This window comes from Pseudonaja textilis, chromosome 7 (assembly GCF_049901715.1).
Source record: "Pseudonaja textilis isolate UNSWEBS1 chromosome 7, rPseTex1.2, whole genome shotgun sequence".
Classification (NCBI taxonomy): Eukaryota; Metazoa; Chordata; class Lepidosauria; order Squamata; family Elapidae; genus Pseudonaja; species Pseudonaja textilis.
In genome coordinates this window covers 3,668,643-3,681,194 of record NC_141996.1, presented here as the reverse complement: position 1 = coordinate 3,681,194, position 12,552 = coordinate 3,668,643, and the positions used below count along the sequence as shown (strand labels likewise).

The following is a 12,552-nucleotide window of genomic DNA, read 5'->3' as shown; positions in this document are numbered from 1 at the left end:
CCTCCTCACCCTTTGAGCCCTGATGGTACAGATGCTATTCTTTCCAGAACGATCGTACAGTTTGTAGTCCACATAGATTTGCAAAACAATGGGAGAAAGGAATATTCCTGAACGTTGTTTTATGGCTTATCTCATGGCTCACTGTGACATGGTGTGAATGCATCAACGCAGTGCAGGTTCTCTTAGCTTGCAGAGCTTGGATTCGTTGAAGGAATTTACCAAAAACGTAAATATTGCAGAATATGCAGCCTCATGCTACGTAACTAAGCTCCACTTCAATGCTGAGTAATCTAAATGTCAGCCTTGGAAGTTTCGAGGCTGCCACATTTAGTTCCTGGGAATTTGGGAGGGGGGGGATTTTCTTAGCAGAAGGTTAGACTGGACAACATTCTTTCTTAGAAGCCAAGGATAAATCACCCCGCACTGTCGGGGACGAAGATTTGATTGGGCCATGTGATGGACTGATGAATTCAGGGAATGGATCTTTGAATTTCTCTTGGGGAAAGGGAAAACCCAGAGCTCTCCAATTTGGGTTTTCCCAGATGTGCCAATATGACAACTCTGATAAAATGTAACTTGGAGGAAAATGCCTGTCGTGGAGTTTATTGAGTTGGAGGTTGTTAGTTGGAATGCTGACGCTACATTATTAATTATGAAACAGAAAACTATCTTTAGATAGATTTTTTACTCCAAAAGCATTTTATTAAAATAAATTCGATTAAAAAAAAATCAATTAAATTTTTTAAAAAATCTGATTATTATTATTTTTTTTAATTTTTAAATCATCTATTTTTTATCCACCCTGGATGAAGGCAATCTCACTGGGACACAGGCAGAAAAAAATGGTTTTGCCATGGTATGTTTCAAATGAAACTCAGGCAGGTTCCTAAGACCAGGAAAGAAATCCAGAATGTGAATTGCTGGTTTGGTGGGAAACCAAGTCCGACTTCATTTTTCCACAGAGATCAGCAAACACTTGAGCGTAGTAGCCCTTCAGATGCCACGGGTGGAGATCCCTGCCAGCATATTTGAAGGAGCTGATACGTATTTCAGGAATTGAGTCCTTCTTGTTGCTCTGGTTAGGAGGCTTAATTTACCAAGCTATGATGGGGTAATCCATCAACGCAGCAAAAGTACAAGAAGAAGAAACCTTCAGATTAATTTGCCTTGGTTTGTGAAGAGTGCTAACACCCCATTCTCATGAGTTCTTATTGCATAGATGCCATTTGGGAGTTTAATAGAACATTGTGCATATGAGGGCACAAAAATCCAGAGATCGATAATTGCATCTTCCATTGCTTCCTCCATTTATTACTCCCCAACCTCTTTGAACCCTTCCCCCTTTCACCCCAAATCCCTATATTTATTTGGTGCTTCGTGTGGGTTGTGCATGGATACAGGTAGTCCTTGCTTAATGACTGATTGCTTAGCAGTAGCACTTAGACCAGGGGTGGGCAACTATGGCCCTTTTATGAATTATGGACTTCAACTCCCAGAATTCCTGAGCAAGCCATGCTAGCTCAGGAATTTTGGGAGTTGAAGTCCACAAGTCATAAAGGGGCCATAGTTGCCCACCTCTGACTTAGACTTATATACCACTTCATAGTGCTTTATTGCCCTCTCTAAGCCGAATAACAGAATTGGGAGGGACTTCCTGGTCCAGTTCCCTGCTCAGGAAACCTGCTATCCCATTCCGAACAAACAGCGTTCCGGCAGCTTATTTGAAGGTAACATTCTACGTCTGGCGTAGCCAACCCTGAGCTACGTAATTCACCGTCACCCTTGATCCTGCTTCCCCCCACCACCCCTCTGAGTGTATCATCCAACGAAACACCTCCATAGCCAAGAGTCATCAATCATGCTCTCCAATTAGATTTTTGCCCGGCAGAAGCTTCAGTCATCGAATCGGTCTTTGAAGAAAATATGAATGGAATGTCCTTTCGATTCCACACTGCTGCCTTCTCTTTGAAACTCCCCCCCCCCTTTCTTTCTGTTGTCAACTATAAAATGTGTGTACAAAAACGTTTTATGAGTTGACAGATTGTCCATTCTCTTCGTAAAAACTTCCAGTGTTGGAGCATTCACAGCTTCTGGAGGCAAAGTTGTTCCTCAGATGAATGGTTCTCTCTGTCAGGAAATTTCTCCTGACTTCTCAGTGGCTTCTCTCCTTGATGAGTTTCCATCCAGTTGCTTCTTGTCTTGCCTTCTGGTTCTTTGGAGAATAGGTTGACCCTCTCTTCTTTGGGGCAGCTGCTGGTTCTGTAGAGATTCTCAGTCATCCAGGTCATGATTGTCCCAAATTAGAATTGGAATGGAACGGAACGGAACAGGGAGAGGAGAAGAGAAGACCTGTATTAAATAACTTCACTTACAAGAAGCTAGCCTTTCTTCTTTCTCAGTTTTAGAATATTGGTGGCATTTGAGATGAGACCCTGTCGGAAGTTACGATTCCCGCCTCTTCTAGGAAAACAGCCCGCACCCTTTGTCAAGTAGGGCTGTTAAAATAGCTGGAGCCAGCTTACTTTTCACAACAAAGGAAGGAGAAAATTACAGGCATGAGATACAGAAAAAAAACCCTACAAACTAGCTAAGATCCTTTCCCGTAGAAATCAAACAGATGGCAAGCTATTAAAAAAAAACTTGTGAAAAGCAAACCAAAGGGCATGGCAGGAAGGAACCAGGATAGCAAACAACTACAAAGGATCAGGACCATAAAACCAAGATCCCAATCTCCCAGACAGGAATTCAACACACACACACACATCAAAGACTTCATTTTTACAAATCAAAGAACCTGAAGTATATAAGAGGGAGGTTTTCCTACTCACTTATTAGATTAATCCTAGCAACGCTGTGAGATTTCTTTTTTACCTGCCTTCCTATTAATAAACCGATTCTGACTTTCAACGCAGCTGACCAAATCATTTTGCATTTCTCCCAGCCCAAAGGAAAGAACTTTGCCTATTCCTTAAAGGGCAAGGCTTCTTTTTTCTTTCCCTCAACCCTATAACTGGATTTCACCTTGCAGTATAGTTGAAAGCCACTATATTTTGAAATAAGAGCAGTATTTTACAGCCAGACTGATTATTTCTATATTTTGCTCAAGCTGTAGGTTGTTGAATTCATGAGCAATTCCATCCGGAACACCCGGTGATGATATTATTTATACATGAACGTGAATTATTTTTTGTTTTGTTGTGGTGCTAGGTCTCCTTGTTTATCTTACACACATATATATATATATATATATATATATATATATATATATATATATATATATATATATATATATATGCTTTATTTTATATGGGGATCGTTAGTTGGTTTATTGTTTTGCTTTTGGCTGCATGCTACCCCGAGTCACATTGTTTGAGCTGGGCAGCCTGATGAGCCTTTAAACAAACAAACACTGGGAAAGTTTCTACCTTTTAAATTTAAACTGCTTCAAAAGGTGATTAACCGTTTCTGTCAGCCAAACAGAAACACCTCTTTGCCCGCTAAAGCGTAATTGTTCAATCCTCATCTCTCGATGTATAAGCTCACTGTGGTTTGCTTGCAGTTGTGGCTTTGTTGTGTTGTTGTGGTTGCATTCTCTAAAGCCAGGGTTGTTTTCCTGCAGGGTTGCATATCCCAGTCTAGGGAACAAGTATAGTTCAACTTTTCTGGTGACGCTTCTTTTATTTGGACAAGCTGGACAAGTGGCTAGTGCCTAGCCTTACCCAGTACAGGTGGTCCTCGCTTTAATACCACCCCCGAGCCCAACAATTTATGTGGCTAAGTGAGACAGTTGTTAAGTGAGCTTGGTCCCCTTTTCACAACTTTTCTTGCCGCAGCTGTTCAGTGAATCGCTGCAGTTGTTAACGTAATAGCAATGGCGTATAGACTGACAGATAACAGATAATAAGAGTTGGAAGGGACCTTGTAGGTCATCTAGTGCAACCCCCCACCCAAGCAGGAGACCCTACACCATTTCTGACAGATGGGAGTCCAGTCTCTTCTTGAAAGCTTCCAGGGATGAAGCTCCCACAACTTCTGAGGGCAACTTCTGTTCCATGGGTGGATTGTTCTCCCTGTCAGAAAGTTTCTCCTTATTTCCAGGTTGAATCTCTCCTTGATCAGTTTCCAGCCATTATTCCTTGTCTGGCCTTCGGGTGCTTTAGACTTATCTCAAAGGTGCGTTATTTTTCAGGAGGCAACTGGACTTTCTGTTTTTATTTTTTCTTTGAAGATGTTTCCCTTCTCCTCCAAGAAGCTTCTTCACTTCTGACTGGATGGCGGGGAAAGGAAGGATGGATACTCCTTGCAGAGAGCAGGTCATTTGCATCCTTTTAGAGGGTCGTGGAGGCCTCTTGGAGGCCTGTCTGTGTTCTCAGGGTCACCTGAGTGGGGCAAATAGGTGTGGAGCCTCCTTGGAACTGCTGAAAGGACCGTGTTGTAGACTGGAGATAGGTGATGCCGTATCCCTCCCCCTCTGTTGAGGGAAGGGCATTCAATTTTGACATAGACGGCTTCTTTGACCCCCACCCCACCCCACCCCCTCTTTCCACATTTTGGAGAGAGGACCACTGGTTTGAAAGGGGGTCCCAAGGAGCCATCGATGTCAGCCCTCTTTCAACCAAGGGGTTGGGTTCCAACATCATCTTTCTCCAGTCTACAACACAACTGCTAAACAAATAATTCCCTCAACACTGTCCCAACTATTTGCAAAGTCTGCACTCCTATTACTGTTAATCTTCGCCCATCCTCTTCCACTTGTGACTTTATGACTGTAACTTGGTCGCTCGTATCCTTACGATCTATATGGACGGTTTCCTAGTATGATTTGATTGCTTATTTGTATCCCATGACTATTATTAAGTTTTTTACCTGATGATTCTTGACTCTTGGCAAAAGTATCTTTCATGTATACTGAGAGTATTTGCACCAAGACAAATTCCTTGTGTGTCCAATCATACTTGGCCAATAAAGAATTCTGTTCTATTCTATTCTATTCTATTCTATTCTATTCTATTCTATTCTATTCTATTCTATTCTATTCTATTCTATTCTATATTCTCTTCTCTTCTCTTCTCTTCTCTTCTCTTCTCTTCTCTTCTCTTCTCTTCTCTTCTCTTCTCTTCTCTTCTCTTCTCTTCCATTCCATTCCATTCCATTCCATTCCATTCCATTCTGCCATATTGCCTTGTAACCACTGGTGCCTCGACGGCTCGAGTTAAGACGGTCGTTAAGCGAACCTGGCTTTCCCATTGGAAGTCGGTCGCAAAAGGGGACCGCGTGATTCCAGGACCCTGCGACCATCATAAATGTGAGTCAGCTGCCTAGCGTCTGAATTTTGATCACGTGACCCCTGGGGATGCTGCAGCGGTTATAAGCGCGGGGGAAAAAAAAACCCAGTCATAAGTGCCGTGTCTGAATGGTCATTAAACAAACTCTTGTAAGACAAGGACGGCCAGCAATCAATCGTCCAGTCCTGAGCCATAACTATTCTCTACAGTTGGCCGCTTGGGAAGGAAGGCAGGCAGGAAGCAAGCATGCCACAATGTGAGCTTGAAAGACAATGGAGTTGCTTGCTCAATCCAGTCAAAACGGTTCCTCTGGCATTTTCCTCCCGGCGTTCTATCCGCTTGAATGTCAACTCCACGGCTAATTGACTTTGGGGTTAATTATGCCGTTGGATCAGAATCAGAATAGAACTGAGAGGGACATTGGAGATCTTCTAGTCCTACTCACCAGTCAAGCAGGAGATCTTAGACCCGGGATGGAGAACCTGTGGCCCGCGTGACAGAATTATTATCCCCCCATCTCTGCGGGGACGCGAGCCATCACGTTCAGCTCAGTTCTACTGCGCATGCGCCTGTGCCTCCCGCCAGCCAGCTCGTTTTCGGGTATCTGCTCCGCATGCATGGCGGGCTCAGGGGACACGTGTGCTCATGCTCAGGGGGCAAGGGGAGCACGGGGGTTGCGCGTGCATTGCATTATGGGTGCATGCACAGGCGCGCATTTTCAGTACACGATGACAAAAAGGTTAGCCATCACAGTCTTAGACCACTCCAGACAAATGGCTATCCAGTCTCTTCTATAGGTAGGTAGGTAGGTAGGTAGAGATAGATAGATAGAGAGATAGAAGATAGATAGGTAGATAGGTAGGTAGGTAGATAGATAGATAGATAGATAGATAGATAGATAGATAGATAGATAGATAGATACTGTAGATAGTTCATTTGTTTTGTGCTTAATAAACAGTGTACCGTCTGGGTCAATTCGTTTACATAGTAATACTTAAGTTCCTAATTTCTACCTCTTTTATCCAGCCATTGATAAAACAAGTCCCAAATTCAAAATTATATTCTGTCATCTTTTTCTCTTATCTTCAGTGTCAATGTGTCCGTTTCTGCAGGGTCCGATATTTTTTTTTAATTATATCTTCTTTGGCAAGTGTTTCCTTGCTTTTCCAATGTTGTGCAAATATGTTAAAACCTGCAATATCAAATATACATTTCCTTTATCATATTTTTTTCTGGTATGATGCCTTAACAAAAATAATTCTGGCTTACAATCTATATGTCGTCTTAACATTTTTTCTAAACAAGTATGCACTTCCGTCCAATTTTTTTTTTTTTTTTTGCTTTTGGGCACGTGTACCACAAGTGATAATACGGGCCCAGTTTTTGACTGTCCGGTCTCTTCTTAAAGCCTCCAGAGATGGATCACCCACAACTTCTAGTGGCAAGCTGTTCCACTGGTTAATTGTCCTCACTGTCAGGAAGTTTCTCTTTAATTCCAGGTTGCTTCACTCCTTGAATGAATTTCCATCCATGGCTTCTTGCTTTGGAAAATAATTTGACACCCCCCCTTCTTTGGGGCAGCCCCTCAAATACCGAAAGACCCCCCTCAAATCCTGTCATCCCTGGTCCTCCTGTTCTCTACTAGATCATCCATCCTGTCCCAGGTAGATGGACCGTATCTTTCTCCATCGCCGCCCACAAACGTAACATCGCAAGTAGTTGGGATTATACCTGAGTTGCTTAATGTGGCTATTTGAAATTCCTGTTTGCTATCAGAACTTGGTATAAATTAGTATAAATTAGATTGTGCATTATCTCTTGGCTCCCTGGATTGGATATTGTTGTTATTTTTATTAGAATTTTTTTTTTAATCCCAGCTTTTACATAGTTTGGTCGACCTTCCCATTCGGCTTCCGAGAACGAAGTCAATGGGAGAAGACAGATTCGCTTCATCACAATTCTGTTAATAACCCTAGTGATTCGTTTAACAACCGTGATGTTAAAAAAAAAAGGTGGTACAATGGGAAAGAAACTCATTTAACAACCGTCTTGCTTAGCAATGGAAATGTGGAGCTTGATCGCGGTCGTAAGTCAAGGACTACCTGTATTAGCTGTCTGCAACAGGCAGTGTGTGTTGTGTGTGTGTGTGTGTGTTTGTGTGTAGATGGATGGATGGGTGGACAGATGGACAGACATTGTGTGTGTGTGTTTGTGTGTAGATGGATGGATGGACAGACGGACAGATGTGTGTGTGTTTGTGTGTGTGTGGATGGATGGATGGATGGATGGATGGATGGATGGATGGATGGACAGACGGACAGACATAGTGTGTGTGTGTGTGTAGATGGATGGATGGATGGATGGATGGACAGACGGACAGACATAGTGTATGTGTGTGTGTGTGTGTGTGTGTGTGTGTAGATGGATGGATGGATGGATGGATGGATGGACAGACGGACAGATATAGCGTGTATGTGTGCGTGTGCGTGTGTGTGTGTAGATGGATGGATGGACGGACAGACAGACTGTGTGTAGATGGATGGATGGACAGACAGACAGACATAGTCTGTGTGTGTGTGTGTGTGTGTGTGTGTGTGTAGATGGATGGATGGATGGATGAACAGACATAGTGTGTGTGCATGTGTGTGTGTGTGTGTAGATGGATGGATGGATGGACAGATGGACAGACATTGTTTGTGTGTGCATGTGTGTGTGTGTGCTTAGAAGGGTGTAATTGTTCTGGCTGTTGACCAACGTTCAGAAAACAGCTTTTAAAAATGACTGCACCAGTTTCTTTTAATGCTGGGGAAAGGGAAAGAAGAACCATTCATTTCCCTTATTGTACAGGAAACAGTTTTGTTGTCAAAGATAACTGAACTATATATATATATATATATATATATTTATATTGTCTCCTGCTGTGCCCGCTGAGGTCATTCCAAGCTTCTCAGCTCTCCCCGCCATTCATTTATATGTACCGTGTTTCCCCGAAAATAAGACCCTGTCTTATTTTTATTTTTTTTTGCCAGCAAAAAAAGGCACCAGGTCTTATTTTGTGGGGTGGGGGATGTCCTCCACTGACTAACCTCACTTGCGCGCATCACCCCCGGCCTCCTTTTCGCTGTCAGAGGCCTTCAGGAACTTCTTCTGCGGCCGGCAAGGCTTTCCTGAAAGCCTCTGCAGCCGATAAAACAGACTTCTGGATCGATCCAGAGCTTGGTTCTCAGCTCCAGAGGCCTTCAGGAAAGCCTTACTAGCTGCAGAAGAAACGGGCCAGCAATGCAGGCGTCGGGGTGTAGGAGGCCCGGCTATACCTGTCCAAAGGTAAGTAGTAGGGCAGCTCCACACACCACCCCAACCGCACCCTAGCTTAATTTTTACCCGTTCCACCCTGGAGTGGGTGGGATCTTCATTAGGGCTTATTTTTTTGGGGGTAGGGCTTATTTTGGGCCCACATGTAAAAATCAAGCTAGGACTCACTTTCAGGGTAGGTCGTGTTTTGGGGAAAACGGGTATTTATAACCTAGAATAATACATAGTCTTAATTGGAGGAGAAGTAAGCCGAGAGCCATACTAGTTTTGCTTTCAGAAATGTCCTTCACACACACACACACACACACACACACACACACACACACACACACACACACACACGCTTCTTCTTCAGTGAATAGGCTGTAAAATCATCGGAGGTTTTGCTCATGCCTTGCGCTTTGGTTTCGTTTCTGCAGGGAACACCGTTAGCAACTTGATTTTCATTCTCCCTCCCATCTATGGTGCAATCCAGAGTTACAAAGATGGCCTTGAGAAGCGCTACATAATGGCCTACTTGTGTGTCACAGGTACGTGAGCTTCTCTTCCGTTCTGGGACCTGCTTCGACCGAAGGGTTTTTTCTCTGACTTCAGTGGGATCTCTGGTTTGAATGCCCGCCTTATGTGCCCGCACGAAACGTAGCTGGGATAGTGGGGCACTGTTAAGCTTTCAGCCCTGAGAAATAATGCGAGCTCTTCTAAGAAATTTTTTTTTATCCCACAGCTTTTTGTTCCAAATCTGTTTAGAATTTCATGACATTTTTTCTCTCTTGTCTATCATCTGTCTGTTTGTCTCTCTCTCTCTCTATTTGTCTATCTACTCCTATCTCTTTCTCTTATCTATCTATCTATCTATCTATCTATCTATCTATCTATCTATCTATCTATCTATCCATCCATCCATCCATCCATCCATCCATCCATCCATCCATCCCAACTGTCTCTCTCTCTCTCCATTTACCTATCTATTTACCTATCTATCTATCTATCTATCTATCTATCTATCTATCTATCTATATCTACATCTGTTGTCCATCCGTCTCTCTCTGTTTATTTATCATCTATCATCTGTCATTTATATCTATCTGCATCTGTCTGTCCGTCCATCCATCCATCTCTTTCAACTGTCTGTCTGTTCTCCCTGTATATTGATCTATTTATCATCTATATCTGTCATTTATCATTTATATCTTTCTCTATCTACATCTGTCCATCCAACTGTCCATCTATCCATCTATGCATCCATTCATCTATTGTCTCTCCGTCCGTCCATCCATCCATCCAGTGGTGGAATTCAACCGGTGTAAAAACCAGTTTGGTGTGCGCCCGCTAAATCAGCCTATAGGTACTCCTCTACTTATGAGGCCGTGTGCATGAAAACCGGTTATAAATCACTTTTCTGGGGGGGTTGCTGTTAACTTTGAATGGTTGCACACCGAGGACTACCTGCATGTATCTTTTTAATGCTTGTAAACCACCCAGAGTCACCTTAGGGGTGAGTGGGGAGGCATATATATTTCCTAATAAATCCACCGGAAAAAGAAAAAAGTGTCAATATATATCAAAAGCTGGACCGGCAGGAAGAAGCAATTCTGTCTCCTCCTCGGCATTCTTCTCATAATCCTTTCTGATTTGGGTTTCAGCCGTGGGCCTGGGCTCCTGGTGCTTCCACATGACACTGAAGTATGAAATGCAGGTTAGTAGCCCTTGGAAAAAGGGTCGTGCACGTTTTGTGTCCCTTGCCCGGATCCATTTTGCTTTCCTGGTTGATTGGTAGCGGGGGGGTAGGGTGCATTCATAGTGTCAGGATTTCGACAGTTACCCCTATTTGAATCCTGAGTCTTGAGCCAAACTTCCAAAAACTTCAAAAGGATTTATTGGGAGTTAATATGCCTGGGTGTAGCTGACTCTGAGACAGATAATTCATGGTCACCCTTGACCCTGGTTTTCCCTCCACCCTTCTGGGTGTATCGTAATTCATATTCTCCAATGGGACACCTCCATAGCCCAAAGTCATCCGTCATGCTCTTCAGTTAGAATTTTGCAGTGGCAGAAACTTCAGTCTCGCCTAGTTACTATCTTTGAAAACATTTATGGAATGCACTTTCGGTTTTGCAAGCTGCTGCATTGCTCCCTCTCCTCCCTTTCTGTTGGCAACTCTAAAAAGACCACAGAAATATTTTATGAGCTGACATTTTTTTGCTGTGGCTTATGTGTTATCGTTTTCAACTCCTAGTGACCAAATACCCCAATAACAACCATGCTGTGGATAATTCAAATACTATCCGAAGCCGGCTGGGAAGGTCACAAGTGACGATCACATGACCCTGGCATGCTGTAATCCTCACAACTGCATGCTGAGGGCGTGACCATGGAGATGGTGCAATGGTCATAAGTGTGAGGACCCATTGTTAAGTCACTTTTTTTCAGCACCGTTGTGACTTTGAACTGTTTTAAGTTGAAGCTGCACCAGAGAATGGCCAGAGCGTCTATCAAAATGGTTACGATGTTGTTGCCCGTACGGTAGTTACACCATTGTCCCAACACGGCATGCAGTCCGAAGTGTTTCCCCTACCCCAGCCAAGTGCCAAATCTTAGGGACACAATTGTCAAATCCCAGGGGCAGAGCTTCTCACAGTTCTAAGGGAAGAACACACAACCGTTGTGGTAAAATCGCTGAATTTTAAAGAATAATATTAACTCCCTTATACTACCACCCTCCAATTTAAAGTATGGAAAACTTTGGGTCCATGTCCTTTGCATCTTCTTCGTTGCAGTTCTTAGCCTCCCCCCTCAAAAAATAAATGAATAATAATGTTGACCCTTTTCACTAAAAGCTGCCTTGCTCCGACCGAATACTTCATGCATTTTGACTTGGGGCTGCCATGTTTCCTTGAGTCTTTTCTGTAAGCATCCATAATCTTTTTGTTCTGTTTTTTTTTTGCAGCTGTTGGACGAGCTGCCCATGATCTACAGTTGTTGCGTTTTTGTCTACTGCTTGTAAGTATCTGTCATCAGTTTCTCTTTCTCTGCATGGGTTGCGGATTTGCTTCCAGGTGCAATTCAAGGTGTGCTGGTTGTCCCCTTTAAAGCCCTTCAAGGCCTCGGAGCAGGTTATCCGAGGGACCGTCTCTTGCCGGTCACATCTCCCTGACCCATCAGAACAGGGAGGCAGGGAAGGCCGTGGGTCCCATCCCTGAGGGAGACCCAGAAGAAGGGCCTTCCCCATGGTGGCTCCCTGTCTCTAGAATATCATTCCCTCAGAGATTAAAATGGCCCCCACTCTGACACTGCTCTGGGAGGCGGTGAAGACCTGGTTCTGCCAGCGGGGCCTGGGGAACCCAGAGCGGGATGGAGCCCATCAAATGGCTCATGAGATCTGCTGTCGTCGGGGCAGGGTGGGTGGGAGTTGGGTGATTTTGTTACATTGCACTTTATTAATTCATTTGATACTTTTTGTTTTCTTTATTGTTTTAAATGTGGTTTTACATTCTGTAAGCTGCCTCAAGTCGCCATGGGCGAATAGGCAGCCATATAAATTCAACAACTGATTAACAAGAGTTGCTTGCGGGCTTAAAATTGACCTCACTCACATAGATAATGAGGGTTGAAATAGCTATTGGAGATACAGCACTGAATCTGCAGGGAGGGACTAGAACTCACCGTCTCCTGGTGTTTGGCTCAAAGTCACCCAGCCGGCTTTCACGGCAGGATTTTCATGGAACTACAACTCACCATCTCCTAGTGATTGACCCAAAATCACCCAGCCGGCTTTCACGCCTAAGGTAGAACTAGAATTCACCCTCTCCTGGTTTCTAGCCTGGCGCCTAGTTTTAGGCAAGGCAGTGGGGATTCTTGGAAACTACAGAAAATGTCTGTAACTTGTATGTCAATAAAAGAAATCATTGTTCTGTGCACAAAACCTATTTTCACTCGGTTATTTTTTTATAATTTT

General features: G+C 43.5%; 1 protein-coding gene and 1 long non-coding RNA gene across 3 annotated transcripts in view; both read left to right on the top strand.

Annotated features, from left to right (window-relative positions):
- Positions 1 to 12,552, top strand: part of LOC148125223 (uncharacterized) — a 301,326-nt gene that overhangs the window by 160,722 nt on the left and 128,052 nt on the right. The gene's annotated exons all lie outside the window — the stretch shown is intronic.
- ACER3 (alkaline ceramidase 3) overlaps positions 1 to 12,552 on the top strand; it is a 55,096-nt gene that overhangs the window by 10,075 nt on the left and 32,469 nt on the right. For both annotated transcript variants that reach the window (XM_087937839.1, XM_087937840.1), the window contains exons 2-4: positions 9,017 to 9,127; positions 10,241 to 10,293; positions 11,545 to 11,597. In XM_087937839.1, the coding sequence (XP_087793965.1) occupies positions 9,017 to 9,127; positions 10,241 to 10,293; positions 11,545 to 11,597 (217 nt within the window). The remainder of the gene's footprint in view (positions 1 to 9,016; positions 9,128 to 10,240; positions 10,294 to 11,544; positions 11,598 to 12,552) is intronic.